General features: G+C 39.2%; 1 protein-coding gene across 1 annotated transcript in view; it reads right to left on the reverse strand.

Moving 5' to 3' along the window:
• The window catches only part of LOC121297141 (rho GTPase-activating protein 26-like), a 56,853-nt gene extending 43,246 nt beyond the window's left edge, over window positions 1–13,607 (reverse strand). The window contains exon 1 of the mRNA XM_041223218.1: window positions 13,061–13,607. Coding sequence (XP_041079152.1) covers window positions 13,061–13,214 — 154 coding nt within the window. The 5' untranslated portion in view covers window positions 13,215–13,607. The remainder of the gene's footprint in view (window positions 1–13,060) is intronic.
• Window positions 13,608–19,012: the final 5,405 nt, after the last annotated feature.

The following is a 19,012-nucleotide window of genomic DNA, read 5'->3' on the forward strand; positions in this document are numbered from 1 at the left end:
CAATGAAATATGGTCCCAGCTCACTATCTTACCAAGCATAAAGTCCAGAGCTTTAAAAAAAAAAAAAAAGGCTTGGGATTGATACAGCAGCATGAACATCAGGGTGGGCTCAAAGTGGTGCTTCACAGCTCATGCTCTCAAAATCAATCATGCGAAAAGTAGCAAAGGGCACCTACACTAGTCTGTTAGTTGACCAGAGGCTTGCAAGTGCATAGGTCAGCATACATTATTAAAAGTCAAGCACATGGTGTTACATTTCATGATGGTTTTGGTCACTACAATGATTGAGATCAACAGCTTGGTTTCTCCAACAATGGGAGTGGTATTTTCAGAACAGATTGCAAGCACCTATAGAAACAGGCAGCAGAGGGTATAGCAATTACTATGAGAAGTATTGCCATTTATTTACATACATGGCAGTTTCTTTCACTGTACATGTCTTACTGGAAATTCCTAATTTAGTAAATACTGCATTCCTAGAGACAGATTTATCAAGGCAGCAGAGTTTCCCCAAGACCGGGTAACTGCTGAACATCGAAACTAAGCGAATCACCTCTTTCAAAATGACCAGACAGAATGAAACTAGGACAGAAATCTGGACAACCACAAAGTACAGTAGGCTGCAAAGTAGTTTGCAGGCCAGCTGATGAGGGCACAGTTCATATAGCTTGCTGCATGTACAGGCTTTCCCAAGGCAGCACCACAAACTTGATGCCTGCATGAAATGCAAGCCCTCACATCATTTCTTATTTACTGGAAGCAATTTCCTTTTAGGAAAGGTGCCATCATAATCATCATGGAGCCATTTGTTACACAAGTAAAATCCTACTGGCTTATAAAAACCAGGCCTGATCTTACTGTATGTATTTAGCTTGCAGTAATTTGCTTGCGTGATTTAAAACAAATGTTCGAACAAAACATCACAGGACCTCACTGACACTCCCAAAGCCCTACACTTCAGTGTCCTGAATATGGGGCATGTTAAAAACAGGTGAAGGACATCAACTGGGGGTATGTGAGCTAATGCACTGTACTCATGAGAGTCTACATTCTCAGTTACTCACCACCACCACTTCAAGCATGCTTGGCTGCTAAGCAACAGCGAGACAAGTCTGAGAAGTCCTAAAACCTTAACTGCGAGACAGTCATTGGTTGAGGGTAGGGGTGTTCAAAGACGGCCCTTCCAGTACTGGTCTTTGTTCCAACCCTGTTCTAAATTGTTTAATTGAACTAATCAAACCTCAATCCAGACCCTGAATTAGTTCATTATATCACCTGTTAAACCTGGAGTGAAATGGCTCTCTAGGACCATGATTGGACACCCCTGGTCCAGGATACAGTAACAGATCGATCATCTTCATGCAAAACCTTCTCTATTAACTGTACCAACTCCTCCACTAGTGTAGTGGCAGACACAGAGGGTTACTGTTGCAGAAGGTTATACTGGAGGTTAGAGAGACAATTATAGAAGTCAAAAAGTAACAGACAGTGGCTTGCCGCCAATGAATTGTAACTTGATATCATGGTGTTCCTTAGGATTAATTTATTTTTCCTGCAGGCCAGAAGCTAAGAACTGGTGACATTCTCCTAGGGCTGGGACAGAACTTCCTGGTCATAAAGCTCTGTGAAAAGGTACCTATAAATAAATGATTTTACTACATTGCCTGTAGACAAAAATACTTTGTTTGTCCTTGGTCTTCCAGATAAAGCAGCAAGAAGCAGGAGAAGAGCTTTGTTATGACTACACAATGACACCAATCCCAGCACAACTGAAACTGAACCTGTTGAGACAACATCTGTAAACCTCACAACTCTCGACTATACTGGACTAAATGGCACCCAACTGTACCTGTACTGGCATCATCTTGTACTGGCACTGAACTGCTCTTCTACTACTGCTCTTAATTATAACAATTTCCTGTATCTTGTATTTGATTTTACTCTTATAGGTATCCGTATTCACGTTTTTTGTAATTGCTGTTATTTGAAATCATTCTCATCCATTCATTCATTCATCGTACTTACTACGTGCTCATACTGGACTTCACTCGTATAAACATAATACTTTCAATATAAAAGTTAACTGCTCTTAGTTGAACCCGCTCTTACATGTAATCATTTACTATATTCTCTAATTTTTGTGTTCCAAACAGGAATACAATAGTCTTTATGCAGTACAGCAGAAAGCTAAAAGGTCACCTGACCTGAATAAGGCAGTCCTACAGTGTTACTGTAGGTAAACAGGTACAAGTAGATAAAAGTAGCCTGAAGAGTTTCAATAGCATGGAAACTATGAAGTCAGCATCTCAATAGTTAAAAGGAATCGACAGCCACGGATTTACAAAAATAGTGATGCTCAAGGACCACAAAAGGCTGTGAAAATAGATCAGAGTCTTTGTAGATCTTGGAACAGGAAGATTCCGATTAGTTTACAGATGTATGGGAGTTCATGGAAATATTTGTATTTTATGTTAAATAAAAGTGTCAAAATGTGTGCACGGAAAGGGAAGACAATGTAATATCTTTATTTATAGCGCCTTGTCATAGTGCACCACCATCACAAAGTGCTTTACAGAGGTAAGAATAAGAAAGGTTGATATGGTTTTCTTGTGATTTACACAAACAGACGAGTCCTCACTACCTGAATCTGCATTCCACACAGGTGTGTTTTTAGCTGCCAGATGTGATAAATCTGTCTACCTTTATGGAAACAGCACCAGACTTAGACTTAAAGGTGACTCGTCAAAAGCGAAATAGAATTTCCCAGAAAATATGTAAATGAATGTAAAAGCAGCGCTGGCTGAAACATTGAGACACACACGTGACTGGATCTCAAGAAGAACTGCTGGAACTGCTGGATCTGCTTTCCCCCAAAATGACTGTACTATGCAACCAAATGCAGCACTGTCTAAGTTAAGCAAATCCAAGACGACTCCTACACACGAGAGGAGATGGTGACAAGCTGCACTTCGGTCAACTGCAGAACTTTAATAAGAGCTTGTTAAATATACAATGGGGCTAATCAAGCCTGTGTTAAAACCTGGAATGGGTGAGACTGCTATGCAATAGGAGTCTTAATGTATGTCTATCCCTGCAAAGTTAATGGTTAACTGTACTGGTATCAGGTGCCTGCAATGTGCATCATCAGGACTAAGAAAAGGCTTGCAATGAGTAAGCTGTGGATACCCTTCTCAGATGCGTTAAACACAGAAACTGAAAATGTAACTGAAGCCGTTGTTTTTAAACGTGCCAGGCAACATTCACAGAAGTTCCTTTTCCTGCAGAATCTCTGTAGGTGTTGATATACCCAGTATGCCTGCCCGAAAGAAGAATATAATTCTAGGTCAGTAGAGTAACCTCATTATTAAGACAGTCATAACAATGAATATAGGATGTAGCTGGAAGCCCCTGCAGTGTGTGTGTGTTTGCGTGTGTGTGTGGTGTGTTGCACAGACCCGTCTCTGCAGTATCGGCAGCACGAAAGGTTGGGTTTCAGGCCAAAGAAAGCAATTCCTTCCAAATGAAAACAGCCTGTCCCAGAGAGTCTCTTAGCCCACTGCTGAAAAGTTGGCTTGCTGGCTAGATAAAATACCACTGATGGTGACCGAACACAGAAGAAAACACACTTTGTCCAGTATCTGTTCAATATCTATGAGGATAAATCTTCCATGATCTACAGTACTTGCATGAAATACAATCAATATAGGGGATACTGTTAATCCATCCAAGTTGCTACTCTTATTATCCAGGTTCTTTTTATTTTATTATTGAGGCTTCTGAACGGCATCTCTATCACGCACAGGCAGGTTCCAGCAAGCACCAGAATGAACAGTTTGAGTAAATGTATGGTGAATACACAAATCAATTTTCATCAAATTAAATACTCAAATAAATAGCCATTAGTAAGAAAGCTGTTAATAGCCGTCTACCGTACATGGGTGGGTAGAACACTAGAGGACTGTGATTGGTAGAATAACAAGATGACCTTTCCTTATCATGGGAAAACTCAATCACAGGTCCTTTAGGATTAGATTAAGGGCCAAGATTAACAATGAGGCATGACATCTACTCTAACAGAGCATGACAGAAGAGGAAATTGCAACCACACATTACAGTGTGTACTGTGTTTTCATGATCCAAGTTCCTAGGTTATCTGTGTATGCCTGCAGTACATTTGAGCCTTCCCGGAAGTGCGCACACTGCCCAGAAACTTCAGGCAATTCAGTTAAACAAACCAATTAAACAAACATAGCAAGGGCATTCAAAAAGGTCAATACAGTATGGGAATTAATGTGGCATGTAATCTATGGCTAGAGGCAATTAAACTTGGTTTATACATATTAAAATATGACAATAGAAGTTACTTTTGTTACTTTTTTTTTTTTTTTTTTTGAAACACAAGTTATTATTGCCATCTGAAAACTTTGGAGCACTTGACCAGTCATAGCCTAACTGAAAACTAGTCCTCTGTGAAAACTCCATTGTACTGCACAGAGGGGCTTTTACCTAGAAGCAGAACAAGAAAGAGAAATGCTGCTAGCTTTCCACAGCTACTGCACTGCAAGCCGCTTGGGTTTGTGTAACCACATCCTGACACAGTCATGTAGGCAGGGTTCGAGATGGCAATATACTGTACACAATGATGTCATTTCCAACGAACCAGGACACAATGGGGGCTAATTTGTGTGGTGAGGGTCTTTTTGTGAGAATGCTGCCACATAATCAGTCACAAGGACAGCTTGTCCAGGACACCACTAGAAACAGAAATTGTAAAATAAAGACTGTGTCAGTAAACGCCAATACAAGCCCAGTCACAGCCGTTACAGATTCGTCATTTTGAGACCCTGCAAAATGAAATTTCTATCAGATTATCTGTGATGTAAAACAAAGTGCAACTCAAGGGCAAAACTGCCACATTCTGCAAGGATAACTATGAATATAAATGTGGTGAATAACAATAAGTCAAAACAACATTTACGACTTGAGGATAACAAACAATGCTACCAGGGTGATTATTTTTGTTTTTCTATTGAAAAATGTAAATCATTCCATGCACGCCTTATTCAACATAACAAAGGACCACAAACATAAAACAGAAGGCAATGCTGCAAGCTAGACACACTGGCAAAACAGTACAGACATGCCTGTCAATCAGGCCAGGCAAGCAGTAGAGAGATGTAAATGATCGTTATGAACAGGAGTTCAGGCATGAAAAAAGTGGTAGGGTACAGCCACTGCTAGGAAAGGGGGTGGGGGTTAAGGTTTTAACATCCATACCCTTTGCTCAAAATTATTTCTGAAGTTTACATTCTGATTACTAATAAGTCTTGAAGAACATAAGAAAATGTCTTAAAGACAGGAGGCTCATCGAGTTCCTTGTGGCTGATCGATCACGCACAGATCGTAAAGGATTCCAATGATTCAGCCTTGTCCATTCTGAAGGAATGGCACTTTTAGAGCCATTTTCCTCCAAGTTAGTTTGCAGGTATTAAATCTGCACAGCAATCATCCAATGCAACACAGCCATACATCTGAAATGTATAAGCATTTTCAATGTTCAATCTTCAGATCCTAACCCACGGACATCATCTGGTTTGGGAAGTAGTGTTTGGATACGCACTCAAATTCAGGGAGGGGTTAGGAAGGAGACGCAATACCAGGATCTGCAGAACAATCTAACCACTGCCATGGAGATGCTCCACCACAGAACATGGACAGAGAGCTGGCCAAACCCTTCTGATGCAGCTTGGGTATTCAAGTTAACAAACAGTCACTGTTTGACAAAACGGGTAACCTACAGAATAACTGAAAAGGCCATTGTGTTTTAGTTTTTTTTTTTTTTTTTTGAAATCCAGAAGCTTGTCAATGGCTGTGCACAATCATTCCAATAGATGATATGTGTGTGAGGAAGCTTAATTAGTAATTATCAGGGAGTTATTTAATCAATCTCCCTTTTATATATTGGAACAAAGGAGAAGTTAATGTTTTGTTTCCTCATTCAGCTCTGCAAACATTGTAAACTCCCAGCAGTTTGTAGATACCGTATCCTCTAAATATCCATTGACTCAAATCCTCTATACATCATTCACTTTTTTCTTAAGATGTTATTTAAAATACCTTCAAAACCCTTGCCTGCATGTCTAAATTAAGGTCACCAAACTTACACTTGAGCCCAAGGTAAGGCAAAGTAAGGCAGCTGCACCACCCAGCCCCACACTGTTCTATACCAGTCTGAAGGTATTTTATTCTGGGTGAATGATTGACTAGGCCAGGTAAGGTAAGCAGAACAGACAAATGTTTTCCTGGAAATCCAAGTGGGTCCCAGTGACGCCATTCTTGTGTTTCTAGACAAATGTAAGTAAGTCACAAGCCCAACAAGGATGAGGAAGTTACCCTGGGTCAACACAGTCAGTACATATAAAGTACAGGGTCTCACTCTCAACAACACAGAGTTGAGACCATTGAAGCACTTTGGCGACATCTCCAACAACTACAAAGAACAGGGGAAGAGGAACTGGACCACTACCCTCTATTCTGAGAAATATAATTCAGGAAAAAAAAAAAAAAAGCAACAGGTAATGTCTCTGAGAAGATAGCTATTTTTACAAAACAAATTGCCTCTGACTGCAAACAAGGGAGCTCACTTTTCACTTAACAAGTGTGTTTTAAAAGTGTTTAAAGTGTGCAGCGAGGAAGGGTTATCGTGAAAACCTCCTTCAGGGAAGAATCGTTTTGCAAAGGGCAAATTACATTTTAGGAATTGATTGACCAACGCTGCAGCTGTGATCTAGAATATACTCACACAAAACTTAAAATACTTTCACTCAGAATGCATTTAACCCGTACAACAATTTATCTACTTCCTATTCAAAGTTGTGTAGCATTCATAAACCAGGTAACTACAAGCAAATATAATAAGTGTATTTATGTACCACAGAGTATTTCTAAGAATCAAAGTGACTTGAAAATGTATACTGTCTCCCACACAATGATTCGTACACTATAGTCTCTTGTTAGGGTTAACTTCCATTACTGCTACAGTATAGCCAGAAAAAGCAGTAATTTGGCCTAATTAAGCAAACAGTAAAAGCTAGAATGCCAACAGGAGTCTTTTAGTAAGTGTTTTATCTTGTTTCTTGTGATTTAGCCATCACGTCTTCAAGAAATTAGCAAGATGTCTTCGTCCCTGCAATACAATTCAACGGAGAAGAGCAAACTCTGCCTCGCTTCTTTATGAAATACCCTGCAGCTGCTTGCAGCAAAGCAAACTCACTAGCACACTGTGCATGGAATGTGTCAGCATTCATTTTGTTGTTAGCATCTAGAGCTAAACTAAAACCCTTGTGCCAGCTACTTCCCTTGCCATGAATCCTAATACAAGTGACAGCCACTTCAATTTGATTCCACTAATAGCCACATGAAAGCACTGAAGTGCTGAGTGAGACCGATCTCCTGCCGGTGGAAAGCCGTGTCACTCTGACAGCAGAGGAGCTGCTGTAGTATCTGAGGAGTGAGAGAGCTGTGCTTCCCAGGGGACAGCGAGGCTGCAGGCAGCTCTTGTCAGAGACTGAAGATGCTGGGCACTGCATGTTGCCTACCCATCCAAATAATGAGAAATGAAAGAGGGAGGGCTGCAGCAATGCAGACCATGGGTTGAACTTTACAAGTACGGTACTAACAGGGTTAAGTTAAGAGGAGAGCATACTGTAACATCACCCTTTCATGGTGTGCCAGATGTACTACTTGAAAACAAAAGTAAATACGTTACTGGCCTTTTGAAGACTAAACTGAACCTGAAAAAAGAATACAGACGCTAAAAACCACAATGAGTCATTGCTCTCAATTCTAAATCAGCTTTGCAGCGAAAACTGTGGTGCTCAATATACTAAACTACAGTGGCTCTCAAAAGTAGTCACCCCTCTTGGACTTTTCCACATTTTTTTGTATTACAACATGGAATCAAAATCGATTTAATTAAGAGTTTTTGCCACTGATCAACACAAAAGTCCATGTCAAAGTGAAAAATGAAATCTTCAAATTGTTCTAAATTACTTACAAATACAAAACAGAAAATAATTGATTGCACATGTATTCATCGCCTTGAGTCAATATTTGGTAGAGGCACCTTTGGCAGCATTATTGCAGCCATGAGTCTATTTGGATAAGTCTCTACCAGCTTTGCACATCTGGACACTGCAATTTTTGCCCATTCTTCTTTGTAAAACAGCAATTTTCAACTTTTTCCACGAAGTCTCAATTGGATTGAGGTCCCGGCTTTGACTGGGCCACTCCAGGACATTGACCTTATTGTTTTTAAGCCACCCCAGTGTGGCTTTGGCTGTATGTTTGGGGTCATTGTCCTGTTGGAAGATTAATCTTCTCCCAAGTCCCAGGTCTCTTGTAGACTTCAGCAGGTTTTCCTCCAGGATTTCTCTGTACTTTGCTGCATCCATTTTGCCCTCTATCTTTACGAGCTTTCCAGGCCCTGACGCAGTGAAGCATCCCCATAGCATGATGCTGCCACCACCATGCTTCACGGTAGGGATAGTTTTCTCAGGATGATGTGCTTGCTGCAAACATAGCACTTAGCATTGAGGCCAAAAAGCTCTATTTTGGTCTCATCAGATTATAGAATCTTCCTCCACTTGGTCTCAGAGTTTCCCACATGCCTTCTGGCAAACTCTAGCCGAGATTTGATGCAAGTTTTTTTTTTCAACAATGGCTTTCTTTTTGCCACTCTCCCATAAAGGCCAGTTTTGTGAAGCACCCGGGCTATTGTTGCCATATGCACAGTGTCTCCCAGCTCAGCCGTGGAAGACTGTAACTCTTTTAGAGTTGCCATAGGCCTCTTGGTGGCCTCCCTGACTAATGCCCTTCTCGCCTGGATACTCCGTTTTTGAGGACGGCCTGTTCTAGACAGATTCACAGTTGTGCCAAATTCTCTCCATTTCTTAATAATGGACTTTACTGTGCTCCGGGGGATATTCAATGCCTTGGAAATGTTCTTATATCCTACCCCTGATTGGTGCTTTTGAAGAACCTTATTCCAGATTTGCTTTAAATGTTCCTTCATCTTCATGATGTAGTTTTTGTTAGGAAATACCCAACTGTGGGACCTCCCAGAGACAGGCGTATTTAACCTGAAATCATGCGAAACACCTTAATTGCACACAGGTGGGCTCCATTCAATTAATTTTGTGACTTCTAAAGACAATTGGTTGCACCAGAGCTTATTTAGGTGCGTCACAGCAAAGGGGGTGAATACTTATGCAATCAATTGTTTTCTGTTTTATATTTGTAATTAATTTAGAACAATTTGTAGATGTCATCTTTCACTTTGTCATTATGGACTTTGTGTTGATCAGTGGCAAAAACTCCTAATTAAATCCATTCTGATTCTATGTTGTAACACAATAAAATGTGGAAAAGTCCAAGGGGGGGGGGGGAATACTTTTGAGAGCCACTGTTATACTGTGAACCATGTGATACAGCATGTATTTAGCCCTAGAATACTAGGTCACCTTTTCATTTACAGCACTGGGGGGATTGTATTTTATTGCTTTAAAAAGGAGCTGACCTAATCCTTTTAGTTAAGTTTACAATTAGAGTGAAGTCAATACATTTACTGTATAGCCTATAATGTAATTTAATAACCTGAAGGTCAAATATTACAATAAAATACTTGGTGCCATAGATTACTTCCAGATTTGACCTATATCGCAATGAAACATAAAAGCTGAAAGCCGTCCCACCCAGGGACTTGAGCTGGGCTGCAGGGATTGGAAGCAGAGCATTAGAAGATTGCAGATGTGTGGGCTGTATGAGGTCATGAAGACCTACTGTAAACAGTCACTTCATAAGAGCAGCTAAACCTTTTCAATAACCAGAAACTACTTGGGGAAATACCCCAATACCAGCAAGCTTTCTGCCTGCCTCAGAAGTGTTTATAAAACCAAAACCAAACAGATGCACTCCTGATATCGTCATCCCCAATTACGATGCTTTTAATACCGTACACCACGTCAGGGCCATAACCGAAACACGCGAGAACACGTCCCACTATATACTGTAGCCAAAGGCAATGCAAGCATGTTCAAGGGTTCATTTCCACACTCAAGACAGAACATGTTACAACCTAATGCAAAATAGATGGTGACTTCCTCCACAGCAGCCTTGCTTTACAACCACCTACAAATAACCAACTAGCCTACATCGCAAAAAGCAAGCTGGACTACAGACAAAATTACAACACCAGATGATTCCTTTCGGGCAACAGGGGTTATTATAACGAAGATCACTGTATTTAAATAAATTACATCCCAAAAGAATCGGGATTAAATGTGTGGAAGTTTCTAAAGCAGATTATCTTTTAAAACAAGACAAACGAATCCTTTGGCCTTGTAACTTCCAGGCTTAGGCAGAAGAGTGATTGTGTCATGCACTACAGTTTGTCCAGCTCTTTACAGTAAGGCATGGATTGCACACAGTTGACTGTAGCATTGAAAAGATCATTTGCAGGTTGCTTGGACTACTAATGTTAGGCAGTGCAATATTAGTGCTTATCAGCTGCTTGTGATTAAGCAAGATTGAGGAATCCAGACTCCAATAGGTACAATTTCTGAGTTGTTCCGTAACTGGGCCAATGTACAGTTGCATGTAAAGTGGCAACAATTCTGCAGCCTCTCCAGCAGCTCTCCAAGAAGAAAGTGGAAGGTAAATCCACAACTGTCGTCACCTGTAACGTAATCTCCATCGTTTACCAAAGAGTCTTTTAACACTTGGTGTTATCAATGAAGCTCACCTGGCATCCCTTCAGCGCAGCAATAGTTGTAGATTTCTCAAAGACTGGTACCCTTGGTCAGGTGGTCCCCCACACCTCAATCAGTTAATAGAGCAAGTTTATATTTTTCGGTAACTTTTAGCTTGTTGCTGGCACAGTAAATGACAATATTAATAACGGGTTGCATTTTTTAATGGGAAGAGAGTGTGGAACAAGTCACTCCCAGTTTGTAGTCTCACCTCGATCTAAATCATTGCCTTTATTAGACAGCCCCAAGATCCTTGTTTGGTATAGGGTTAATGTGTTACCAATCACCAGAATCTCTTTGCACCCTGTATAGCTGCCTGTCTGATATCTGTACAGTATGTGGCAGGATCTAGGGAGTACAAGGAGCAAAACATTCAAATCCAAGTCTTACTGTAGTAATTGTATTTACAGACTCATTCAAAAAGGTACTGCACAGACTAATTTACTACCATCAAATTACCCTAAAAAGCTGTTCCATTCTTGAATGTCTGATTCTGAGGGAGGAGCTGAGCTGTTGTTTTTTTCTCCAGGTTTGTGAATCGCAGTGCACTCTGCAAGCCTGGCTTTTTTTTTTAAACTTAAGAACCTTATTTTGCCTGAATCTGTCAAGGTGGCAACAGAATGATTTTTCTTTTTTGTTCTTGTACAAGGATGGAAATAAGACTCCCACTGCACGGCAGTTTCACCAGTTCCTGGTTTTACTATGTGTTTAATAAGGCACACCTGAGCTCGTTACAGTGCCTACACACTGTGGCTAATCAAGCTCAAAGTAAAACCTGCAATGGGTGAAACTGCTACGCAATCGAGGTCTTATTTCCATTTATGTTGTAGCCTAATAAAAAAAACACTTTCCATAGTCAAACACAGCTTTACTGCGAATCCAATGGATCCCACCAATGCAGCACCCAGAAATCCTGGGTTAGCTTGGTTGGCTGCAGACACACCGTGACAACACTACTGTACATGCACACTGTCACTCTGAATGCACTGGCCATGAAGGCTGCTATCTGTTAGCACCAAAAGAGAAAACCCATGTTGTGCACATATTTCAAGGGCATAAACCGGTCACATCCCTCTGTGGGACATTGCTTTAATTGTGCCAGTAATACCAATAATTTAATTAAATTATAAGGTAAAGTAGTTTAAAAAAAAAAACAAAAAAAAAAACGCCTGGATATAATTCTGGAAAAACACAATAAATTTCCCTGAAACAAAGAAACGTACCAGACCTGCACCTGTTCACATAACATTGAATCCATACAGTACTTCATTGTTTGCTGTCATGTGTTTTGTTTTGTTTTTGTGTGAGGAGATAATTGTTCCTGCTAAGCAACAAAGGACATCTCAAAGCCCTGTGCTAAACAGCTTTATTTATGTTTACATTTGTACAATGATACCATAGTTCCGTTGCATCCTGGAGAAAAGGTGTACTGCTTTCATTCAATTCTATGAATTATAACTCCATACAAAGAAGCCATTTAGTAAGTAGACTAGTTCATTGGCAAGGTGGAGGGGCAGCTGTTTTACAGTAAAGGACCCGCATCTGGGTGAAGTGCACCAGTAGTTAACAGACCTCCAGCTCTGTGCATGTCATCACCTGTATGCACAGTATCTTGCTTCAGACAAGACCAGAGAGCTGGGCTTTGCAACACAGCGGTACCACTACTGTCTATCTGAATGGGATGCGGGAGACTGTGGAGCTGCTGGTGTTTTTAACACCGTTCAATGTCATAATGCCTACCTTGCCAGTGTTGTTATTACTGTACCAGATTAAGTTGAAATCCTCCTGTCAAAAGGGTACAGCAACACTCTGACAATCTATTACATTTGAGTGTTTGATAAGGATGCCAGCACTTTACTGGAGACAGAGCAAGCAAACTTTAAACGATATGTTGACTTTAAGAACATTAGCACTGCACAAAAGTATATTATGTATAGTAATATATGCAGCTTGTCGGGTCAATATGCATTCGAGACGATCGCTATTACAATATTAAAACACTACACTGCGCAAATACATTGCGTGTTCATGTGCATGCATTTTCTTTAACAATTGCGGTATATTACTTATGTTTTAAATTAATAAACTAGACCCAGACTAAAAAATAAACACATCAAAAGCATGACGCCTTTATGCAAAATAGCACCCAGTCTTAACTAGTATAGTGTAGGAAAACGTCCGGTCATCAGACTGGCACCGCAAACTGGCATAGCTACAGCGTGTTCTGGAAAAGAGTTGATTTAATTTCTTACTGTTCAGTGATTGGACGAGTGCCTTCCCATCTTTGATCAGCTCCTTGATAAACTTGTTAGTCTTATCCAATTCCAGTTCGTGAGATTTCAACCTTTCCCTGAACTGTGGGCTGTCCAGGTAACAGTCGCTGAACTCCAAAGCGGGCAATCCCATCTTTTTCCCCACAACAGCAATATGATCAGTGCGAATAAATAATTATTAGCAAAAACAAACAAACAAACAAAAAAAAAAAAAAACTTAAAAGAATGTTGTTGTATTTTTCTTTCCAACAAAAGACAATAAGCAAAGAATGTTTAAAAAAAAATCCTAATGCAAATCTATAACAAAACGATGCACTGTTAACAGGACAGTTCTGGCACGCATCCACAGAATGTCTGCAGACAACTTCTCATAACAATTTCGTGCAAAGTAATTCGTGATAGTAGCGGTCTCCTCTTTTACGATTTTAACTGCTGCTTCTTCCCATCAGTCCTGCTAAAATACCAACCTACCCTGAAACAGATAATCTTGTGATGGATAAAACATGTGGCCAATCGTATTGCCTTATTCCAAACAGTTTTAAACGACGACACGCTGCTACGCACAAGCCTATCCTTTATCACTCAAGGGAGTGTTAGGTTAGGTTGGTTGGACGAGAGGGCTGACGTTTATCATGGGCGTGGTTACGCTACTTCGGCCTTTTAAAGGGACTGAGCACAATTTCAGAATCTAGTTTCTTTTATATTTTTTATAACACTGGGTCAGGTTTTCAATTGAACAAAAAACCCAAATGTCTGTTTACCATTTCATCTCCCAAGAGTTACACGAATAGAGATTTGTGGCTCTTGGTAAAACGTTTTGATGTAGTATGACTACAGAAAGAAATGTTTGTTACACACTACTGTACCAATAAAGCTACACCAATGGTACAATCTGATTTACTATAATATGTTAAAAAGAAAAACCCTCCTAACTGTGTTTCTCACCCTAGTTTTTTGAATAAAGCAGGAGACTCTCTATTGGGTTACCAAGTTTGGAGTTTCTCTCCAAACCGTGTCTCCCACCAGCTTGAACACAACATGGCCACACACATTGGATCTTGGTGGCATCACATTGTTGTCCGATTTCCCTTCATGTGCATTTATCTGAAACAGACATGTGTATTTTTTTTCTTTAAAATATGTTTCATAATTGTATGCAATTTAGACTATGCAGCTATCAGCAAAGCACGCCAATGCCAAGGTTCAGTACAAACATCACACACAGCCATTGCATCTGGAGAAACCATAGATTTTAAATAGAATCTGGGAGCATGTAGTCCTACAACCCAGAATGGTGGATATGCCATTGGACGACATGGTCTATGGGCATGTGAAAGAGGTGGTATGAAGCTTCTCTGTGATGTTTTGTTGAAGCTTTCTTTCCGGAAAGTTCTGTGTTATTGCTAAAACAAACAGCGGTCTATTAAAATAAGCCAATTGCAAAGGCCTCGCTTATATTCTAAAAGTCAAGAAATACATGCTGTTGATATATATCTCTTCCTATGGTCACATTGTTGCATTCATGCAGTGCTTTTCAGTATTGACAAAATAAATAAAGAAGAGATAACAGACCAGGCATTTACAATACAGATCATATTCTCACCCTATGATCTTAACAGCTGGAAAGCAGGGAGGATCACATCAGAACATATCCGAAATCCACAACCTTGAGCATGGCACATTTGAAGGTGACCAGCTGCTACTCTTACACCTGCACATATCCTCCAGTGCATTCATTATACAGCCCAGCCCTGCTTTTCTGCTGCATTATAGATGTAGAAGCATTATTGAGAAATCATAAGAACTATCTTTACTTCCATTCTGTAAAAAAGCTATTAAGTAACATTGACTGGTTGTAAATACCTTGTGTCTCTACTTTGACAGGCCCTGATCCTTCACACTCAGACACACCATGAGCCTTTGCCTATCTCTAGTAATGAGTTTTCCTACAATATCCAGTAATTACACTGTGGCAGTACAGGTAACTTTGTTATTAGTGTCCTGTTGACACTCAAATACAAGTCAATGAGAGGCTGATTCTCAACAAGCATGTGTGGTTTAATGAGTTTAGCTGTACTGCAGTATTGTAATGCATTCCTGGGAAATGATTTGCATTGAAAACAGTTTAATGTACCCCCTCTACTTATCCAGACTTTAAACATTACTCAGCAACTCCCACCAAGATTATATGCTGTATGACCCTGCACAATGCAAACTAGAAGACAGGACAAGGTCTGCCAAGCATGCCTCTTTTCCATCATTTGTAAGACAGGCAGCAGCCTGTAACATTGCCAAAGGCAGCTGTAAAACATATTTCTTATTGTCATTTAGTAAATGTCATTTGTTGCTCTTTCTGGTTTTAAATGATGAGTTGTATGTGCTGCTTTTCCATCAGGTCAGACGTCTAAGCTGTGCATTGCAGTGCATTTCAGTCTCTGTAATAGCACACTGTTTACCAACTGAAAAATATATGGCTTGCGGCCTAAAAAACAGGTCCATCTAGAAAGGGTAAACAGAACCGAAGCAAATAATTGTCATTTCTGCAGGTTATTATTATTATTATTATTATTATTATTATTATTATTATTATTATTATTATTGTTAGTAATGTTTAAATTTAAAATTCTTTTAATATATTATTAACGATATTATTATATAGATCAAAGCCAGTAACTATTGTATAGATCCAATTAATTCAGATCTGAATTAATTCAGAAATAAAGAAATGAAGGGAAATTGAATTTAAAAAAAAAAGTTCTTATTATTGTAATCAATGCAAAAATATTCCTCACAATTAATCACCAGCAAGCCAGAGAAGAGGAAACACAAGAGTGTCTTTGTCCCGGCCTGCTTTGTTTCCTTTAAGATCAGGAAAATAGCCCTACAAAGCCAGCATGACTCAAGATACAATGGGGAATTCTTACTTCTTTCCGTGCAATGATGTTGAAGCTGGAATATTGTGGTTCTTCCCCAGGGGAATGAACGAAAACTCATAAAAGAAAATCTATCGTCTTTAATGTTTCCCCTCTACAAGGTCTTCCATGTTTTAAGCAATTTCTTTTAAACATAGCGTGGTAATGAAGTGACATGGCCTGTTCCATTGATCAAGAGCAGCCAGGGACTCATTTCTAGAGCACAGCAGGACTTCAGATATTCTTTTGGCATACCTAGTCTGGCTGAGGCCCTAACGGATGAACTTGACTTACTTCATCTACAAATCAGATGACCCCAGCGTTTTGTTTTGGCAAGACAGCTAAACATTTATCTATATTATTATTATTATTATTATTATTATTATTATTATTATTAGTTTTATTTTATTTTTTAATGGCATTTGTACATTGAAAACCAGTGCCATGGTTATATTTATTTTTTTAACCATCTTTAACGGGAAGACACTTGTCCTAAACATTGAAACGGCAGCTCTTTTTTAAATCACTTTTGTGGACCACATAATTTTATTTTTCTCAGTAGTAAATTTGTGTGTTACTTATATTTACAGTTTAGTTAAAATTAGTGATAGCTAAGATAATATATGGCTCAGTAATATGGACATTTGTGGATACCACTGAATATTAATGTGTTTCTCCTGGTTCTTGCAAATATAAATGTATTAAATCTTCTAAGTTCCATGTTGTTCACATTTTACTGTATATTCTATGTAAGTCCATCTCCACTTTTAATAAAAAATATTACAATATCTTCTTAACAGAAATAAAATCTGTGCCTTAAATTATGACACCATTCTGTAGGAAGACAACGGCTCCATCTAGTGGTACAAAGTTGAAGAACATGGGGGGGGGGGGGGGTGTTGGATGCACATACAGTCTTGTAAAATCTGCAGAAAAGCATCACTTCCTGCAAATGTTTAGGTTAAGACTTCCTTTTAAAAATATGGCATTAGATAACACACTTATAGTTAACAAAAAATAAAACAAACAAAAAAAAAATCCTATAAATTAAGAACTCTGCAGTGACCACACAATATCATTTCATTGCATTCTAGAATAGAATTTCTGGGAGAAGGAAGCAGTTCAAATTCCCTGCTCCCTTTTCATGGTGTTAAGCTGCTTTGATCTGACCTCTGGAGCTGCTCTTCTGTTTTAGTTGCCTTCCATAGATAAATGTAAGACAGGCTAGATCAGCCCATGTGTGGAGTCTACACTTCCACCTGTACTCTTGATTTCAATGAGTGTCCAGCAGGGGGTGTTGGTGTATATATCATTTTTCATCACTGAGTAGACTTTTACACAGTCAGACTGCAAATGTTTTGTCATTTGTTATAACTGTTCTTTAACTAAATTACAGCTAAAAATCAGCATTAGCTGCCCTGAATTGTTTCAAACCAGAACATGCACAGATCTATCAGTAGCCACAGAATCAATAGCGACTGTAGGGAGTGCTCAGGAGACAGGTTGAAATATATGAGGTAGGTTCAGCCATGGAAGGAACGGGCAGTACTACATGTATATTAATATCTGTTGTTGCTCTTGTCCCCCTGCCAGTGCTTGTAAGTGATGTCATTTCCAGCAGGGAGGGATGAGGTAGTATCTATCTTTTAAAGTAGGCTGTGACACGAAGTGGCATACCTGAAGTGACCCTGTGAGTGAATATGTATTCATTGATATACCAGCAGGACAACACATTTGGTTACCTTAACAATTAGTGAATGGGTTATTTTATTTCTTTTGTCTGACCTGAGGCAACTGGGTTTAAAGAAAATTGTAGATGTTTTCAAATCAGAAAAACATAAATAATACAGAAGATAATATCGGACATGATTCTTATGATGTCATGTCCTGTGTAATCTGCTGTTTTGTAAATGTCTGCATCCTGTGAGCAATGTGAGAAAAATCATCAGAAAGTTAGTTGTCTCACCCCAATTCCGAGTGGAGCAGGGGGGATGGTTAGGAATGAAAGTAAAATCCTTTGTTTTTTAATTTTAGGTTGGCAATATTATCCGATATAACAGGTTAAACAGGATAAAATGGGATCCTGTGATTGTTTTGTTTTGTTTTTTTGTTTGCGAGTTGAATCTTGCCTTTTAATTTGCAAAAGGCAAAGCAGCATTGCATTGTGAGTTACAGCCACGCCTCTCCTCAACTCTACAAAACATTGTTTTTTTTTTTTTAAATACCTTAACCTCCTTCGGGTTAATCCACAGCAAGATCTTGAACACAGGTGTGAGGAATAATCTTTAAATGCACTGCCAGTGTTGGCTTTCTGTTTCAGCTTTTCAGCATTAAGGTCTTTAATATGAGTTGTATCCCTAGACACAGACCAGGAACTATATTGTTTCTCTCAAACGCTAGCCAGTAAGAGGGCAGCTATTAGCATCGCTAATGTTACCCATTTCACAAAGCCTTTTACTAAGAGCTGTGTTTGAGGCTTACAGAACCATAACAAGACCCAGCATTTATTTGTGCTTTAGCTGTTTGTGATTATTTAAGTGCTTTTAATGGAATAACAAGCAAACCACATTCATATTGCCTTTTATGTTACGAAAATCACTGGAATTCACATTCATTTCTTAATTTTTTTAAAACTTATTTTTACTTTGAAATCCTGAAATACAATAGCTGAGCAAGTCACACTTACATTTCATTTACAAAACCAACGACTAAATAAATGCGTTACATAACACATTCGAAAATAATAACCAGTAAACAAGACAGAGAAGTGTTGTTGTGCTCGGCTGTTGCTGTCTGTGATAGATCAGACTTCTACAAAGACCCGAAAGTGGTAAATTGTCTCATATTTAGGTCAATCATTAATCATAAATGCCTTAAGCCAGCTGTCTAGAATTCATATTACTTTACATGATTAGTCAGCTGGTACCTACTTCCAAGTTTACAAGGGGAATAATACAAGCTGTGGTAAGTTGCCAGATTCATAGAATCAACAATTACTTTATTTCCATGAATCTACCCC

This window comes from Polyodon spathula, chromosome 22 (assembly GCF_017654505.1).
Source record: "Polyodon spathula isolate WHYD16114869_AA chromosome 22, ASM1765450v1, whole genome shotgun sequence".
Classification (NCBI taxonomy): Eukaryota; Metazoa; Chordata; class Actinopteri; order Acipenseriformes; family Polyodontidae; genus Polyodon; species Polyodon spathula.